This window comes from Pelodiscus sinensis, chromosome 3 (assembly GCF_052426305.1).
Source record: "Pelodiscus sinensis isolate ZL-2025 chromosome 3, ASM5242630v1, whole genome shotgun sequence".
NCBI classification, from domain to species: Eukaryota; Metazoa; Chordata; order Testudines; family Trionychidae; genus Pelodiscus; species Pelodiscus sinensis.
In genome coordinates this window covers 103,990,766-104,010,534 of record NC_143054.1, presented here as the reverse complement: position 1 = coordinate 104,010,534, position 19,769 = coordinate 103,990,766, and the positions used below count along the sequence as shown (strand labels likewise).

Here is a 19,769-nt window from a genome sequence, read left to right as displayed (position 1 = left end):
GGTCTTCGCAACACACGTACCACCGTGCGTGTGCCTTCTCGTATACTTCCAAGCGCTGCCGGCCTGATCAACCGACCAGCCACCTCCCCCAACTCTCGGGCGTAACCAAGGCCTTCGCAACCGAACCGATATCTGTGAAATGTTCCGTGTGCTGTGTAAGTTGGTATGTATGATTTGATTTTTTCCTATTGTATAAGCTTAGTGTTGCAGTTGTTTTTGGGTAGTACATAAGAGTTCGTAGTTATCACTGTTATTTAATTACTATAGCTGGATATTTTAAGATTAGAGACTATTCCCCTTGCCATTCCCATCCTTATATCGCTGACACGTTTTACTAGAAACCATAGAATAAAATATAATACTGTAAATCCATTATTAACACGGTCTATTAAAAATCTTAATAAATTCACCATTGTCATAAATAAATATTTTTTATTTGATAAAACTGTCCACCTGGTTCTGTCCTTCCCCCCTTGGGTATTTATCATCGGACCTGTGATTCTCGCGACAACCAGAAGCCAGTACATTTCTGGCCCCACGCCCAGGAAGCTGCTGCCACCCCGCACTACTGCCTCTGATACAGAAGCAGCAGTACAGGGCGGCAGCAGCCCCTGTCCAGAGGGGTCGGAGCTCCTCCAGACACGGGCTGCTCCATGGCAGCCTCTCCCCACACTGCTGCCTCTAATACAAGGCAACAGCACAGTGGTGGGGGTAGAGAGAAGAGGGGACATGCAGATCCTTGGAGCAGGTGCTTGGGGGCACCCAGTTTTTAAGTAGGCTCCCTATGGGAACCTGCCTCCCTCACCCGTTGTGCCTTTGATTCAGAGGCAGTGGGGCGGGCAGGTGTGTGTAGTTGTTTGGATTAGCTGATAATTAACTGATAACTCTGGTTTATTTAAACATCTATACGCTAAAATCCCTAATCTAGATGTTTTAGTTTAATGTAACATAACTAATTCTCGACTCTGAAATGTGTTAGTGAAAAGTAGAGCTGTGGAGGATGGAAATTCCATTTTGAGCATTATGAATTTTGTTTTCAATTATAATTTGGAAAATCCTACAAGTTCAAAATTCTCAACAGAAGAATCTGACAAAAATTACTGGGTAATCAAAAACACTTACATTTTATAACATGCAATACAAAATATAATTTTTAAAACAAAGTAAAAATATCAAAAGATTTAATTTTGAAAACTTTCAGAATGTCACTTTTCCTTCAAAGTAAAATTTTAGTGAAATTGACATATTGCTGAGCATCTGTTTAGATGGTACTACATTTTTCAGTGAGAAGACGGTTCTCAATGTTTCCCCCTCCCCAAATCAACAATAGTACCATGTCTTAACACAAATAAATTGGATTTCCTATCAGTCTCTCCACACGGAGCCCAGCATTAGGCAAAAATTATTGATTGTTGGAGTTTAAAGAGGTCCACTTCCCTGCATTTATGTACGGGGAAGGAGGGAGAAAACCCAAAACAGACTTGCAGGCCTAAGGTTCTGCACGTGTTCACAGAAGCGAAGGCAAGGTTTGCCACTCAGCAGTATGAGACTCTTGGCAAGATTATTTTATTGCAGAAGACATTAGGAAAAGATTACTTTGAGACATACATAGTAGGATAACATCACTGCTCACTGTTGTGAACAATGGAGGACCAAAATAATTTTATATTTTTTTTCTCCATTCTGTTAGCTCACCTCAATTTCATTATTTCCAACCCACATCTTTTTGCGCCTCTAGCTTCTATTCTACCCCATTCTCTCCCTTTTAAAAATACTGTTGACGTCCCAATTGTGTCTTTGTTCTTGCTCTGGCCTGCTCTTGTTCTCTTACCTTTCATTCCTTTGTACTCTATGAAGATGATAAACCAGGAGCAAAAGAAATAACATAGTAATGAAGAAGCATTGTGAAGAACAGGCCTGCTTCATCTTCCTGTAGTCAAATACAGCATAAAAACATCCCCAAACTCAATTACAGGGTATTACCGCTATTGATGGCATAATGCAAGCCATATATGGACACGGACCATGGCAAATAAGAATAACTGAAGAAAAAAAAAAGATCAGTTTTTAGGTACGTAGAATAAACTAAGATTTTCCTGCCTGATCTGACTCAGTTTTGGCATCAAAGCCTACCTGAAAGCTGAATATCCTTTTCCTTTACTTCCCATCTCTCCTTCAACAACTTAACATAATATGCACCTCCAGAGAATTATGGTTTGTGAACTTCAGAACTGTACAGCAGCAGATAGATCATAGCACTCCTCAATATTGACATGTGGCAATATTGCTAATTAAATTCATGTTTACTACACAACATTACACTGTATTCAAAATACCAAACTTTGCATGTTACCTTTTTCATTGAATTCCTCTTCATACACATGACTCATCTTTATATGCAAATTTCTCAAATTCCCTCTTTAAACACTTTCAGTAAACATTGGTGCTAGGTGGTCAACTTTTACTTACACAGTGAACATGTTTGATGTATTTCAAGATGCCAGTTATTAGCAACCAAATAATTAACAATTATGACACATATATCCTGCCCTATCCTATGATGTACATGAAAACTAGCATAGCTAGAAGAAAAATGAAAGCATGAACAAAAGATGTTTGTATCATACCAGCCTTCTACATTTTTCCCCCAGATAGGACTACTAGGTGAGCTAATTTCTACAGATTTGGATATGATAGCATGTGGAAAGAGATTTGAGGAAAAAGGAAACCGTTTTAGAGTGGAATTTCAATAGTTCAATTTCAGAAGCAGCAATACCGGTTATAACAAAAGCACTTGAAGCAGTTTCTAAACAGAGAGGATTCACACTGCTTTCTGCTATTGGCACACCTTCATTTAGTGTTTTTATAAAGAAAACAGAAAAGGAAATTTACTGCTGAGTCAGTTCATACTAGGAATGGATACAAATTTATATAATTACATCAGACCCATAGAGAAGAAAAAGTTTGTGCTGAAGAACTTGAAGAAACTACCAAAAACAATAAAACCATCTCACAAAAGCATGACTGAAAAAAATTCTTTTTTAAGTCTCACAGGCAAGAGTCCTAAAGTGCTCAGACGTATCTAATTGTATATTCTTGATATATGGAACTGTGCTAAGGTCAAAGCATGGTTTCCAATTGAGCCTGCATTTAGAGAGAGGAAATTATATTATACACATTTAGCGAGATAAATCTATTCTAGAAGTAGCACCAAGGTATTTTAAATCACAGTAGTTCTATATTTTCTTAATATGTACAAAAACAGTTGCATAGAAAAAAATGTTTCCGTAATTTAAACATTATAACTCAGTTCATAAATAGCTATGTTCATGACAGAAAAATATAGTAATACTACTCTACATTTAAATTTGTAACCAAAAATTGTTTAAGTTTTACTTTAAAAAAAGAGATTGTTTAAGTCAATTTTTCTATAACCAGATCCATTAAAATACTATGTTATGAACATCCGTCCATGAGGAAAAGAGGTTAAGAGAGTCTGTCTCTTCCTAAGATTCTAGCACAAAGACCAATGCAAAGAATTTTCTGCAATATGAGAATCTGTTCCATTATGATAGCTTTAGTGCTTGAATGTTCTGTCTCAGATTGAGCAGTTCTTTTTCTTGTCTTGTTTTTTCCAGTTTGAAGGCTAATTTGTTGGCTTTCTTTTCTATTCTGCGTTCCTGAAAACATGAATGATTTCGACATTAAACCCCTTAAGATTTGCAGAGACATATATAATTTATACACACCCCAAAACCTTCATAATCCAATACAGATATTTGAACAACTTTCAGACACATACAATGTAAGGCCTGGTTTAGACATAAAACTTAGGTTGACTTACTAACATTGCTCACCGGTGTGAAAAATTCATATTCCGGAGAGATATAGTTAAGACAACTTGCTCCCCAGTGCAGTTACCACTCTGTTGAAGGAAGAGTCTACACTAGGGAAATAACTGCAAGAGTGCTATTGTAGCACCTGTACTGTAGAGTGCTCTACTTATCTAAGCTCTAGTCTAGAGACATGCTGCTTCAAATTCTCACATTCTTCACATTCCCAGTTTGAAGCATGCCAACATTTTATATGACAAAACGACTACAGTTTCAGCTATCTCTTTTGTTTTCTTTTTGCCAGTGGCTGGCACCATCCAGCTTTTATAGCTTAGAATAGATCAAACAGAGGTGGTGGCAAAAGTACCATTAAAGGATTATAAATAGGAAATGAATTTCTTTCAGTCATAATAGCCCCGGGGGATGAGAGGCGGGGGAGACAACGGACAGAGAAGACAAAACTAAGAGCAGATAGAAGAGGGAAAACTAAATAGAGAAAAAAGGAAATTGAGAAAGACATTGAGAATTTCTGCGGAATGATTACCAAGAAAACATTTTCCTACTATGGGGAAAAAAAAGAACCAAGCTTCCTAGTACAAGGTATTTTCTGAGGGGGGAGGGGGGAAGGAGACGGGGGACACACCCTTGAAGGCTAGTAAATTTTTCCCATTAATTTCCAGAAACCAAATAAATTTGTTTTAAAAGAAAAAATGGTTTTTAAAAAATAGAAAACAGAGTAACAGAACACAATTTCATGAGGAATTTTCTTAACTTATGAAAGATTAGATTTCACCTTTCTTTCTTCCTTTATAGCTAGTTTTCTTGCTTTTCGATCTTCACTGCTTTCATTTTTGGAACGTGGCTGTGTGGACACTCTTGGCAGATCATTTTGATCAATCATTTGCATACGTTCAGTCTGCTTAGCCGTAAGACCTCTCTGAGGCAAAATATTCAGTGGAATTCCAGTCTTGTGAGAAATTTTGATTGGTTTGGACTAAAATACAGACAATGTGCCAATGAATAAGTTATCTTTAACCCTTCATCCTCCCCGGCTTCTTTTCCAAGGGTTATAGAATCACCAATAGTGCTGCAAATTTTCCAGTAGTGAACACAAGTCAAATTCAGCCATCAAATAGATGGACATAATTTCCCCAACTCAACAAGAACAATATATACATATCTGTGGGCTGAAGCTGGCCTTAAGAAAAACAATGTATATTTATCATTGCTTTCCCTGCCTTCTTTTATTGACATTTTACTTGAAGTAGGGATATAAAGAGTCATTTAAAAAGGTAACTGTGCAACCGATAAAAATCTTAACAGTTACATGCACTGCTGGCTCGACTCCCGGGGAGCCGCAGCATGTAATCGGTGGCAGAGGCACCTGGCCAGCCAGAGCAGCTCCTGGCTGTGGTGGTCTCATGGGGCTGAAGCAGTATCTGACCTGGCAAGGGGGGAGAGCTGCTCCAGCCTTTACCTGTTAACTGCAGTTGGTAAGCCTGACCTTTTAACATTCCTAACTTAAAAGGTGACTAAGAATGAAGAAAATGAGGGCTGTAGTCTCACTGATGCTTAATAAAGAGGTCTCAAAGATGGGGTTTTTTGGTTTAAACTTGATATTTTAAGGTTTACTTTAATTTTGCTACGGGACTCCTTGGAAGACAAAAGAACAATCATAGAACTGGAAGGGACTTCAAGAGATCATTAAGTCCAGTTCCCTTGCCTCATGGCAGGACCAACCATGGTCTAGATCAGAGGTGGGGAACACCTTTTTTTGGGTCAGGATCCACTGACCCACAGAAAAGTCAGTTGGAGGCTGCATACACGTGAGAAGCAGAAAACAAATCCTCACTGTGGACCCCAACTGAGAAAGAGAAAGACATTCCCCTCTCACACCAGAGCCCACAGGGGCCCGGCCTAGTAGATTTTGTGCGCTATAGCCCTTCAGGGGCAGCAGGAGGGCTGGAGCATCAGGAGGGCTGGAGCATCAGTGCAGGATCCCCAATGCTGGGGGGTGAGGGGGGCTGAGCCTCAGGGGCCAGAACCAGGCAAGCTGAGGGCCGCATCTGGACCCTGGGCCTGAGGTTCCCCACCCCGGTCTAGATCATCCCTGATAGATGTCTATCCAACCTGCTCTTAAACTGCTTTCATATCCCCTCTCAGTCTTCTCTTTACTAAGCTAAACAAGCCCAATTCTTTCAGTCTTCCCTCACAGCTCATGTTTTCTAGACCATTAATCATTTCTGTTGCTCTTCTCTGGACCGTCTCCAGTTTCTCCACATCTTTCTTGAAATGTGGTGCCCAAAGCTCAGTGGTTTGAGCATTGGTCTGCTAAACCCAGGGTTGTGAGTCCAATACCTGAGGGGGCCATTTAGCGATCTGGGGCAAATCTGTCAGGGATGGTACTCGATGGTACCCTACTGTGAGGGCAAGGGACTGGACTCGATGACCTCAAGGTCCCTTCTCAGCTCTATGAGATAGGTATATTAACTGAGACCTAATCAGAGTACAGCCTAAGTATTACTTCTCATGTCTTGCTCACATCAAAACACTTCTGTGAACACATCCCAGAATCATGTTTGCTTTTTTGGGGGGGGAGGGGGGAGGGAAGGAAGGGGAGGGCAGTGTTGCACTGTTGACTCATATTTAGCTTATGGCCCACTATGACCCCAAGATCCCTTTCTACACTATTCCTTCCTATACAGAATAGGAAATGACTGTCTGTGTGAAACTGATTGTTCCTTCCTAAGTGGAGTCCTTTGCATTTGTCCTTATTAAACTTCATCTTATTTACCTCAGACCATTTCTCCAGTTTGTCCGGATCATTCTGACAGTATCAAAAAGCATTTGCAACCCCTCCCAGCTTAGTATCATCTGCAAACTTAATAAGCGTACTCTATGCCATCATCTAAGTCATTGATGAAGATATTTAACAGAGCCGAACCCAAAACAGGCCTCTGCGGAATCTCACTTGTTATGCCCTTCCAGCATGAATGTGAACCATTAGTAACTACTCTGAGAACAGTTGTCCAGGCAGTTACACCCACCTTATAGTAGCCCCATCTAGGTTGTATTTCCCTAGTTGATGGATAAGAAAAGTCATGAAAATCTACTAAAATCTAGGTATACCTAGATTCTCCCTTATCCACAAGACTGGCTGTTATCTATCACCTTATTATCTTCCAGATATTTGAAGATAAAATCCTTAATTACTTGCTCAATTACCTTCCCTGGCACAGAAGTTAAACTGACTGGTCTGTAGTTTTCTGGGTTGTTCTTATTTCCCTTTTTATAGATGAGAACTATTTGCCCTTTTCCAGTCATCTGGTATCTCTCCCAACCTTCAATGACTTTTCAAAACTGATAGCTAAAGGCTCAAATACCACCTCTCTCAGTTTCTTGAATATTCTAGGATGCATTTCATCATACTCTGGTGACAATTACAGCCAACAGGAAAGTAACTGCCTTTGTCTTGACTCTACAGAAGACCAAGCAGCAACATGGGTTGTAAGCTTTATATACTACAGAAAATAAATGTAATGGGTTTACCTTTGCTGGTTCCTCAATAAGTTTTGGATGATTATACAAATTTGAGTATGTACCTAAGGTATGAAAGAATAAACATAATGGAGGACTGTACACTGAAAAGTTATAGTGATCCTTTCACAACTTTTTACAAATTACTATATATTAAATTTTAAAGACTGAAGTGTTTAGTGTACTTAACACACCCCTCACCAAATTTCTTTCATGACAATGTATACTGTTATGTACCAGAGCTAGAACCCTTGCTATAAGTAACAAGACCGTCATCCATTTACTTTACCACCCCTGAAAAAAGTAAAGGGCCTCACATACTTACTCAAAATGGATTCACAATCCCACTTCTCTTTGGGTTCCTCAATAACTAAAGTTATGATTTCTTCTTCCTCACCCTTCTCGTTGAGAGGAGAATCTAAATCCTCTCTTGATTCAACAGTGCTGGGTTTCACACAGCTTTTGGAGAATATAAGAGAAGAGGGTGAAAGACAGGCAAAGGAAATGTAACTATTTCACTATAACAGGGGGGAGGAGGGGGAGGGAGGAGAAGAATGAAGGGCTGACTCTTTCCCTCCACCCCTTTTATTTAAGCCTGTGACAACATAAAAAATAAACCCAGAAGTCAGGAACAACATTTCTACATGCCTTAAAAATACCCACTTAGTATACCATGGGAATTTCTTTTACTTGTCTCCCCATTTTCTTTCCCTATGAATCTCAAAAATAACCAGCCTATTTTAACATATGCAGAGATCAACTGTAAGCCCTGGGACTACACTAGGACTTTATTTCAAAATAAGCACCCCACCCAAGGTCGAATTTATAAGCAGAGCGTCCACAGTACTAAGTCTGTTATTTTGAAATAATGGGCTGCAGAATTCGAAATCTATACTCCTGCTTTTCATCAGGAGAAATGCTAATTCCAAAATAGTTATTTCAAAAGTAACAGTAGTATGGACGCGCCAGTGCTGTTATTTCAAACTAATTAATACCCAGTGCTTCCTGGGGCTCTAAGTCTGAGGTAGTGCATCCACATTAATGGAGCCTGCTTCAGACTAATTTCGAGGCTTTCCTGTAGCATGGACAAGCTAATTCAAATTTGTTAAATCAGGAGTTAAGTCGAATTTAGTAATTTTGAAATACTCTCAGTGTAGATGTGGCTTAAAGCATGGTGCCTCCAAGGCTATTTGGCAAACCCAAATGCAGGACAGAAAACATTAGTGAACCTACTGGCTCATTGTGCCCCTGATCTGAATGCAAACAATTGTGTCATAAAGGATCAATTAGGCAGTAGAAGGTATAGCATGCTTCAGAGCAACCAGGAAGAGGAAGTGAAGGCACAGAGAAAACAGGAAATGGCAAAGAGAAAGCATCTCTATGATTAGGATCTATAAAGTCTACTGCTTGGAGTGCTTACATCAGTTGTTATGAGCTCACAGTACACAAATCATTCCACTATGTATAAGAGATGTAAGTAGCTAGTCGACTTCCGATAAGCAAAAGCTTATCGGATAGTTGAGGGACTAGTCACTTCCCCCCCACCCTGCTGCCTCTATCAGAGTCAGTAAGGAGGAGGGAGCAGAAGCTGGTGCTGGGGGCAGCTGGCTTAAAAGCTGGTTCCCCCAGCACTGTCTGCTCAGGGGACTAGCGGGGACCAGGCGTAAGCCCAGTCCCAAATGCACATCTGCTTTAAGTGTATTAAGAACTGACAGGCTCTTAAAACATTTAAAATGCTAAAGCCAGCAGGAGGGAGCCAGGACAGCTGATTCCCAGCTAAGGGCAGGGTCCCTCCTGCTGTGCTTTAGCCTTTTAAATGGATTAAGAGCCTACTGGCTCTTAATCTGTTTAAAAGGCAGAGCCACAGCAGGATTAACTCCCAAGTGGGAGCTAAGCCCACTGAGGCTCCCCACTTACCAACTAGCCAATGGAAAAACCCATTGATTAGATGATTAAACTAAGTTTAACATCCCTACTATGTAACAAGTTCTGCCGTATCACAACAGCAGGTGGAGATGCTCTGTTGCAGGGTCAGTTACAACAGCAACAATGGAAAGATGCATGGTAAGAGGAAGCCGGAGTCCAAATCAGTAGCTTCCCTGCAAATCAGAAGTGATAAGGCCTCTGAACATTAGCTGTAGTTAAATGGGATATCAAATCCCCTTTTAAACAAGACTGCAAGCACTCAACCCTCCACTCTCCCCCGAACATTATTACTATTTAGTTCAACTGAAATCCACTGCTAAATAAAAATGAAATACTTTGCAACACAATAAAATGCATCCTACAAAACAAATATTGTTTCCATTGAAGGAAATAAAAGTATCGGTAAATCTTATCTTAATAGGAAGTCGGAAATCATATAAGAGTTATTTCTGATTATACAAGTAGGTCTAAAAGTGCATTCTACATACTCCTTAGCTCTCTCTTTATAGTAGTCATTCAGGACTTCCTGCAATCGAGTGCTGTCAGTGTGAATAAAGCCTTCTAATTCCACATTATCCAATGCTCCAATCTCATCGTCATCAAACTGTTCATAAAACTACACAGGGAAAGAAATCCACAAACCTGAATTAATGAATATTTATGTCTAAATTACATCTCACAAATGCAATGTTGTTCACTGGGGTCAGGAAGAGAGAAAAACCGTAGTTAGGATTATATTCCCGAGGCCTTTTAATGTAAGAGAGCATACAAATGTGCATTGCACTGGATAAGAACAACACACACTGAAACTCATTTCTTATAATGCAAAATATCTGCAGAGCAAGAGAGACATCTGCCTCCACTAGGGATGTAAAATCCCATTTAAAAAGTTAACCACTTACATGTTAACATGAGCATCTCCAACCCGGCCGCTTCCAGCCCTGCAGAAGGGCCTCGCGGTGCTGGAGCAGCCTTCCATCTGTAGTGGGCTTTGGAATGCTCCCCAGATACCAAATAATTACTGGTTAACTGTTACCTGGTAAGCATCACCCATTGGGTAACTGGTTACCTGTTAACACCCCTAGCCACCACCATGAACTTAAATAAGCAAGAGCTTGCATAGTTAAAAAGATCCATGCGCATTGATCAGCTTAGCTGTGGTTTTCCAACTGGGGTATGCATATTCCTAGGATATGTAAGAAAAATCTTTTAATGGTGGACAACACATCTCAACTAATCATTTAATTACCTTTCAATAAAAACTGCATCCTCACGTTTCCTTTCTGTTGTGTGACTCAGAAGCAGTTTTCAAACTGTTGGGGGTGCCCACTCTAAGGGAATGCAGAGGAATGCTTGGGGGGGGGGGGGGGGGGGGGGGGGGGGGGGGGGGGGGGGGGGGGGGGGGGGGGGGGGGGGAAAAACACACAATAGTGTTTTCAAACATTTTGATCTGAGGCCTCTTGCCTGGAGTTACAATTTTTTATTATCCTGGCTGACCAGCTGGGTGGTCCACTGAGGTAAGTCAAGGAGCAGAGATGGTGCTCCCTCCACAATTCCAACCATGCACTGCTGACCTGAGCTGCCTGGCACAGCTGTTTGCCCTGCCCCCTTAACATCCCTTCACATCACTCTAGGTGGCCATACCAAACAGTCTCTAGAGGTTTTCAGACTGTGAAATGGAAGGCAGAAATCAGGAGGAGGGGGGAAGAGAAGAGGAGTGTTTCTCTCCACCTCCCTGTCTCTCTCAGATGGGCCTACTAACAGTGGATTATCTATTTGGGAAGAAGTACACAGCCTAAAGTTTAAAAACCACTTGCTCCCAAGATTTGGAGATGTGAGGAGATATGCAGGATGGGGCAAAAAGCCCCACAGAGAAATAGGTTTAAAATGTCCTCTGTCTCTTATGCCTAGGGCTACTTAGTCTTCTTATTCATGAGCTGCCTCACCTTCTCAAATCTCTCATCTAGTAGGGTCAACTGCTCATTCCTTCTCATTACTGATGAAGTCATGGAATATTCAGTGAAACGACTCTTTGTCTCCTCTTGCATGAAAAGAAACTCTTTCAGCTCTTCACCAACTCTCTCATTGTCTGATAAAGGACCCTCTGAATCATAATCTTCATCACTAATATTGTCGTCCTTTCCTTCATCATCCATATCCTCCCACTCATCTTCATCCTCAGTACCAGATCCCCTGAGTATTAAAATGGATATGTCAGTCTACACAGTGTTATCTTACCAACTCTTAAGCTTGTGTCAGTTAAGTTAAATTGAAAAAAACAACAAAAAACCCTACAGATACAAAAAGGTGACATGTTTAGTAGTAAAAGTGCGGTCAAAGTTAAAATCAGGTTGTACCGATAAATATTTGATTAGGTTAAATAGCCAAAAATGCTTTCACACTCAGTGGTACCACTGGCGTTCCAAATGGATTTCTGGTTAGTTATACATCAGGAAATGGGACAAGAACTGAAGGAGAAAGCAAAAGAATACCGGAACATGGAAAACTATTCATAAAAAACATGTTCATAAAAGAAGTGGAAGCAGTACCTAATGCTAGAAATATAAAGTGAGAAATATCACAGGTAACAAGATTTTTCCTAAAGTTTTGTAAACTTTAATAGTCAACTGTAATATTAGTGCCTATAGTATATACTACAAGTGCTTTGAAATTGTGTGTCCAATACCAACACAATTTATGGAGTTTACCTAAGTAAGTAGGATTGTCAGATATATTTATGATTTTAGTGCTGGCAAGAGGTATCCACTTCCAACCTTAGAAACTCACACAAACTTTGAATTTGGCTTTGTAAAACATAACAACACCAATTAATGCCTGTGTTTAAGGCAGACCTCCGGCAACTAGGGATAGCCTGGGCTTATCAGTTAGTCAACTACAGTACTTGTATTTCCCTCCCCCTCCAACACTCGCTGTCTGGAAGAGCAGGAACTCGTGCTAGGGGAGCCAGCCTAAAAGCTGGTTCCCCCCAGCATTGGCTCTGTAGTGCTTCCTGCCCCACCTCCTACGCTGCTGCCTAGGCCCACTGCAGGCAAAGGTTGCTTCACGACCGCGGGGAGCTCAGACCCCCTGAAGACAGGAAGTGCTGCTACCCCTATATCAGAGGTCCCCGGCAGACAGGGACTGCTGCTACCCCTATATCTCGGGCAACAGTGTGATGCAGGAGGCTGCCAGCCCATGAGGGTAGCTGATTTTAAAACTCCCCACATCAACCAGCTTACACTTGGCACCCTGCACCGCTGCCTCTGATACAGAGGCAGAAGTGTGAGGTGGCAGGGGGCTCCCCGGGAATGGGACTGAGAGCACTGGCTGCCAGCCCCGACCACAGGGACTATAGAATAGTCAACCAACCACTAAGAATTCATGAGGCTAGTTGACTATTCTATTACCTGCTATCTAATATCCCTACAGGCAACAACACACAGAATTTAGAACGTGAAACAACTTTAGTTGCAAACACACAAACCAATAATGAGCAATACTGCATTATTTGTTAGGACATTAGAAAGTTCTGAAAAGTTCCATATACCGATAATCCTCTCCTTTCCCTAGCTCGTTGGCCTTTAGGACAAAGTCATCGTCAAGAAGATTATCTGGATTGTTGAAGTCAAAGTCATCATCAAGAGCTGCAACAATATCAGGGTCAAAATCCAAACGAGGTCCTACAACAGAAAAGAATGCATTAAAATTGGCATTGCATCGTCAAGCCAGTTACCTGAAACAAATGAAATAGCTTAACTTAGTATAAATTATTTGCTGAGCTTAGATAACAGCCCTCATTTTTGGGAGGAAGAAGAGGACAAGGAGGGTGCGTCTAGACTGGCAAGATTTTGCACAAAAGCAGTTGCTTTTGTGCAAAAACTTGCCAGCTGTCTACACTGGCCGCTTGAATTTGCGCAAGAGCACTGACGTTCTAATGTAAGAAGTCAGTGCTTCTTGCGCAAATACTTTGACACTCCCGCTCAGGGATATGCCCTCTTGCGGGCCAGTGTAGACAGGCACCTTAATTTTTTGCGCAAAAAAACTCGATGGCTAAAATGGCCATCGGAGCTTTCTTGCACAAAAGGGCGTCTATACTGGGCACGGATGCTTTTGTGCAAAAGCATCCGTGCCAATCTAGACACTCTTTTGCGGAAATACTTTTAACGGAAATGCTTTTCCGTTAAAAGTATTTCCGCAAAATCATGCCAGTCTAGACATAGCCAGAAATTTTAAGAATTCATTACAAGCATAGGAGTAAAGTTGCTGAGTTCAATCTGACAGTGTACAATGTTTCAATTAAAAATTGTAACTGCTCATTAGAAATCAGATTGATGTGTGGTCCAATAGTCTGAATACAGAACACGGACATAAAGCTGAGATCAGAATTTACTAGTTAATTGTGTTTGGGCAAGTCACTGAACACAAGAGTCTCAAATTTTCCTTCTATTAAATGGAAATAATATGTATTGCAGTGGTGTTTTTAGGTTTAGTAGTTGCCAAATTATTTAAAGTGCTATACATGATTTATTCTCATTTGGATGACTGCTTCTCCTATGTTTGGAGTGCACACATCCTCCATTGCAGACAATATTAAAAAACCCCTACATTACATACACAGAGTCCACAAAACTAATCCTCTACTTCAGTTTGTTGCACATTTATTACAACTCCCCTCTCTGACCAGAAGGAATTGTGGATCTTACAGCCCAATAAGAGAAAGCGTGACAGCTGCTATACCAGAATGACACACACAGTTATATTTATGAAAGCACAAGCACATGGCATCTTATAACACTGAAGTCTTAAATCATGCTACAGTTTAAGAGTACTTAAAGAATGGTCCCACAGCACCTTAGAGACTAACAAAAAATGTAGATAGTATCATGAGCTTTTGTGGGCACAACTCACTTCCTCAGATGAATGGAGCAGAAGGTACAAATAAATAGCAGAAAAAGAGGGGAAGAGTACAACATTAACACTGGGACGCTGAATGGAATTTCTTTTTGTTTAAAGACAAAACTTTGAGAGTGAAACCCCAATTCTATAGTGGGTTCATGTAGATTAACTTGTGTTGGTGGAACTCTAGAGGGGCACGAAGGTATACACACATATCCCAGTAAAAGAATAGGGCATTAAAAGACTGACAGAGTTCCCTTTAAGGCACTAATTTACGTTTTGGTTCTCCTCACTTAGAGAGACATTCTTCTCTCAGTTACTGAGCAGTATTTGAAACAAAACACTATAAAACATGTGAAATTCATATTAATCAGTAGATAAGCAACCCTCACGTTTAACAAAAACAATTTCACTGAAAGTCCCCATGAGCTTCACAAAAGAAAAACAGGGAAAGAGTTACCTGAAACAGGAGCAGCTTTATTTAACAGTCCCACATCCTCTTCAAACTCTGAAGCAAACACTGAGGAAGGCAACTTAATAGAGGTAACCTTTACATAAAAGAAAACACAAAAACATCCCTTATTTAAAATAATCAAGGGCACAAGAATGAACATATGTTTTGATTGCTCTAAATACATAAGCAGTAATTTTCAAATGTTTGTCTTTGTCAGAGTAAACAGGATTTTAACTCATGTACAATAATTACTTGCTTAACATGTGCCCGCTTAACAAATTTCACGATAAATAAATAAATAAAATAAATAAATAAATAAATAATTCTAAGAACTTTTGAACAATACAACCGTCCCCGAAATAACACGGTTTCCCCAGCCGGCCAGTCGCCGGCAGCTGCGCAGGGCTTCCCCCACCTCCCTGCAAAGCGGCAGAGGGTTTGCTGCTCGCCGCACCATTCCCCGGAGACCCCCCTCTCGCTGGACACCTTGCTCCCTCTCCTCCGATCCAGCTTGCAGGACGGCAGCTGGGTTTCCCCACTCCCCACTGCTTGAAATGCAACCCCCACCTTTTCCATTATTTTTAACACATTTTCACTTAACACAATCATTTTCTGAACCATATCTACCGTGTTAAATGAGGAATTACTGTGTGCGCGCGCGTACGCGCACACACACACACAGTTTTCCTGCAGGAAAACAGAATGAAAACATCATTTCACTCGGTTTCCCACCTGCCTCCTCCCTCCCTTTTTCCCCCAGTACTCAGCTGCTGTGCGGGTCCTGGGAAGACCCCAGAATGGCACCCCTCCCTGGAGCAGACTGAAGTAGTGCACCATGCACCTTTCCTCCCCTCGCCTCCCAATGCTCAGGGGAGGGGGGAAACAAAGCCTCGGTTGACCGAAGGGGGTCCTGGTGGCTGGGAGGAGAGATGGGGCAGGCCAGGGCTGTCATGCCTTGGGCTGGCCCTCCCTGGCAGATGGGAGGGAAAAGAGCTGGAGCTGCCTACACCTGGGGATGGGGGGGTGGCGGCAAGCATAGTGAGCAGGGGGCACTGCCCCCTAGTTACTTAAGATTTCTTCAGTTTCCACAAAATCTGACTGTATTACAAACCAATGGAAGAGCAGTGTGAGCAATACAAATTTTTCCCCCCACCTCCTAAGACAATCATTATGGGATTTCCTCCCTTTCTGGTCACATAGGAACGCTCATCTAAATAATGAATGGATTCCTAATTGCCATTACAGTATCTTTTTTCCTATTTGATCGTAACCAAAAGTGCCTGACCTTTGATGACGGGAAAGAGAACCTTTCATAAGTGGTTTATAACCACACGAATGCTTGCTGGACAAGATTATTAAATTTGAACATTTAGCTCGATTTACAAGTGTTAAACTTAGCATGATACAAAAGAGAATGGTCAACAGTGCAGCAAATACCATACTTACTGTAATTTGCTGACTTTCTTCCTCTTTCTCTTCTTCCTCTCTCACTACATTCCTGTTCTGTGGACCAGGCACATCAGCAGGGATGAGCTCAGAGGTACCCGAGGCTTCTTTTAGATGCTGCAGGTAATTGTAGTCATCATCAAAGAACACTCCATACTTCCTCTGTTCTTCTCTTCTCTTCTCCTCAGAGTCTCCCTTGCAATCGTAACAAGATTAGGATTAATAAATTAGGCCATATTCAGATTCGTTAGCAATAATGTGGATTTCATATCTATAACCTAGGATTCCGGTCTTGAAAGAAAAGGACACCATACAGGGGGAAGAGAAAAAAAAAGTCAGAAATTAAACAACCTTAATCTAAAGTTCTAAGCAGGAAGCCTTTAACTGAAATACATCATCTGAGATCAGTTTATAGTGTAACCAAACTTTTTTTTTTTTAAAGCAGTCCAACACACACTTACCAAAGAGGTCAGCCCATGTGTGCCATATTCTCTATTTGCATGAGGAAAGTGTTTGATTACAAAACTTTTACTTACAAAATCTGTGTGTGTAGAGAAAGTATACAAACACACATTTTGGTGATTTGGTATGACCTCACTACACAGAGGCAGGCATTGTATTTATTTTGAGGCTGGATATCTTGAACTCCTAAATTCCAGTACAGGCAGTCCCTGGGTTACGTACAAGATAGAGACTGTAGGTTTGTTCTTAAGTTGAATTTGTATGTAAGTCGGAACTGGCGTCCAGATTCAGCCGCTGCTGAAACTAACCAGCGGCTGACTAAAGGAAGCCTGAGGCACAGTTGGTCTGCCCTGGGCTTCCTGGAATCAGCCGCTGATCAGTTTCAACAGGGGCTGAATTTGGACGCCTGGGACAGAGCAGCTGGGGCACTGCCGGGTAGGTCCCCGCAGCGCCGCACCTCAGCGCTGCGGGGACCAACCCGGCAGCACCCCAGCTGCTCTACCCCAGGTGTCCCCAAGTCAGCCGCTGCTGAAACTGATCAGCGGCTGATTCCAGGAAGCCCAGGGCAGACCAACTCTGCCTCAGACTTCCTGTAGTCAGCCGCTGGTTAGTTTCAGCAGTGGCTGACTTGGGGACGCCTGGGGCAGAGCAGCTGGGGTGCTGCCGGGTTGGTCCAGTAGCGCCGAGGAGCGGCGCTGCGGAACCAACCCGGCAGCGCCCCAGCTGCTCTACCCCAGGCGTCGTCGGCGAGAAAAGCCTGGTCTGCTGGGGGGATGGGGGGCGGGCGCACTAGCTGTGCCCCCCCCAGCAGACCAGGGAGATGCGGGTGGCGGGAGGGCTCCCCCCAGCAGACCAGGGAGACGCGGAGCAAAGCCGTGGAGCATGCGGGCAGCGGGACAGCCCAGACTCGCCGCGGCTGTCCCGCTGCCGGCGTCCTCCGAGGCTTTGCTCCTCGTCTGGGCTGTCCCGCTGTCCGCGTCTTTGCTCCGCGTCTCCCTGGTCTGCTGGGGGGGGGGGGGGGGGCCCTCCCCCCACTGCAGACCAGGGAGACGCGGAGCAGCTTTTCTCGCCCGGAGGACGCGGGCGGCGGGACCGTGGCGCATCAGGGCGTCCCTCCGCTCACGTCCTCCGGGGCGAGAAAAGCCCCGTTCGTAACTGCGGATCCGACATAAGTCTGATCCGCGTAACTCGAGGACTGCCTGTATTTATCCATGGGACATTGTCCCTTGGCCTCCCTGATGAGTTCTGCACACCTCTCCCTTCCTTGCAGCCACCATAACTATCTCTGGCTAGTTCAAAGTCTCTCACTAGTAGGTTTTTAGTAAAACGCTAAGTAGTTGTCATATAGGAGTTATGGATCTGAATGGTTAACCAGTTAGCATCACCCTTACTGGGCGATGGAGTTGGAGCAGCCCTATGGGGCCCAGCAGAGTTGGAGTTCCCCCCAGCCTATCCCCATTTAATCAGTTAACTGGTTAAACTAATTAAATGAGATTTTACATCCCAAATAGGAGTATACAAAACTATAAAGATTTGAAGTGTATTCTCAAAACCACAAAGAACATCCAGCCTCTCATGTTGTTGTAGGTTGGACTGAAATTTAACTAAAACCTATTCTCAAGTCACTCTCCCTTTTCTCACATTATGACTCTGAATAATAAAATCTTATTTTACTGTTCTGCAATATTAATTAATAATTCAAACTTCCCTGGTAGAAGTGAGCATTTACCTTCTGTGCAGGCAACAGAACTCTCTGAGGTGCAGTATCATCAGCTGTCAAAGGGTCCCTCTGACTTCTGTGTACCAGGTGAAATGTTACAGCTTTCTTTTTTTCTATAAAGGGTTTCTTCCTTTTGTGAGGCTTAAAAAAAGAAGTGATATTCTGGTTATAAAAAATTAAAATTAAAACTTTTCTAAGGAACGCCCCCTCCCAAGCTCCTGTCCCCACATTCCTTGCTGTAAAGTTTCAGAAAATGTTACACTCTCAAACAGCTGTGCTTACAAACCCAAGCAAAATTACGTGTTCTTGTCACATGCACCGCATCACGTAAAACAGGGTTGGGTGGTAAAAAAGTGCTATTGACATGTTTATCTGTGCCTCCACAGGTTTCAGGTGATTGCTGCTCTCATTGGCTGTAGACTGCCGTTCATTGCCAGTGGGAGCGGTGGGAAACAGTGTCTTGTTCCACACTGCTTACCGCAGCTCTGCAGCCAACTACAGCTGCAATTGCTGGGATACCTGTGGAGGTGCAGGTAAACAGAGGTGAGGGCCCACCAGGCACTAATCCTGGTGCACTGGATCTGGCCTATGGGTCTAAAAGCAGCACACTTAATAGGTTTTAAATGTGTCAACTGCAGGAATGTATTTGTGTTCCTTACATTTTCCAATCAGCTGTATTGAGAACTCTGACATGAAAATATTATATAATTGTTTTAATCACATATAACCATCCCTTCCTTTTTAATTTGAAAATGTAATATCAAATAATGTGACATGTTATGTAGTATTTGGGATACACTGATGTAAGGATTTATCAACTGTCAGGCTGTGCTTTTAATATTGTTTGCATTTTGGAATTTTATGTCTGAAGTTATCACAAAATGAGAGGCAATGACAATAAATGAGATGTAAATGCTACTACTGCCAATCACGAACTTCTAGGAGAACAGTGGCACAAATGCAATGTTTAAAGTTTAGGTCTCCATTTATGCAACCCAGCAACTTATTGGTTAAACTACGAAGTGTGCCTCTGAAGCCCATTCTGTGGAGTGGGCCGAATTCCACTTATGATCTGCATAGAGCAAGGAAATAAATTAATCTATTCTTATACGCAATCTGCTGATATCAGAGGAAGGTTTGCACAGAGATGGAGGGTATGTAATAAACACACCTTTTACTTAAGAACAGTTTAGTATTTTATCACAACGGCAAGTTATGCTTCTTTTTAAGGCTAACAGTATTGCTGTCTCTTGTTTCCACTTCATCACCAATCCTTGCTCTTTACTGGGCCTCCCAATCTCCTTTCGCTCTTTGACTTCTCCTTCACTATTGCCAACTCTCCTGACTTTGATAAAGCTTGAGATACAGGAGTTTTTCTTAAACGGTGTCTCTGTCCTGCATCCAAAGGATTACCACCTTTCATGAGACAATCCTCTAAGATTCTAATAACCGTGGATGAACAAAAAGCAGCTCAAGTTGTCAGTCAATTATAAAG

The 19,769-nt window shown here is 42.2% G+C and overlaps 2 protein-coding genes across 2 annotated transcripts in view; both read right to left on the bottom strand.

The window, feature by feature from the left end:
* The window catches only part of ZC2HC1B (zinc finger C2HC-type containing 1B), a 28,627-nt gene extending 26,135 nt beyond the window's left edge, over positions 1–2,492 (bottom strand). The window contains exon 1 of the mRNA XM_025179598.3: positions 2,354–2,492. Within this exon, the coding sequence (XP_025035383.3) occupies positions 2,354–2,390 (37 nt within the window). The 5' untranslated portion in view covers positions 2,391–2,492. The remainder of the gene's footprint in view (positions 1–2,353) is intronic.
* Positions 1,550–19,769, bottom strand: part of LTV1 (LTV1 ribosome biogenesis factor) — a 19,043-nt gene continuing 823 nt past the window's right edge. The window contains exons 2-11 of the mRNA XM_006139328.3: positions 18,284–18,415; positions 16,093–16,287; positions 14,653–14,740; positions 12,844–12,976; positions 11,243–11,489; positions 9,785–9,912; positions 7,696–7,829; positions 7,383–7,435; positions 4,627–4,827; positions 1,550–3,680 (exon numbers count right to left, since the gene is read on the bottom strand). Of these exons, the coding sequence (XP_006139390.2) occupies positions 3,567–3,680; positions 4,627–4,827; positions 7,383–7,435; positions 7,696–7,829; positions 9,785–9,912; positions 11,243–11,489; positions 12,844–12,976; positions 14,653–14,740; positions 16,093–16,287; positions 18,284–18,415 (1,425 nt within the window). The 3' untranslated portion in view covers positions 1,550–3,566. The remainder of the gene's footprint in view (positions 3,681–4,626; positions 4,828–7,382; positions 7,436–7,695; positions 7,830–9,784; positions 9,913–11,242; positions 11,490–12,843; positions 12,977–14,652; positions 14,741–16,092; positions 16,288–18,283; positions 18,416–19,769) is intronic.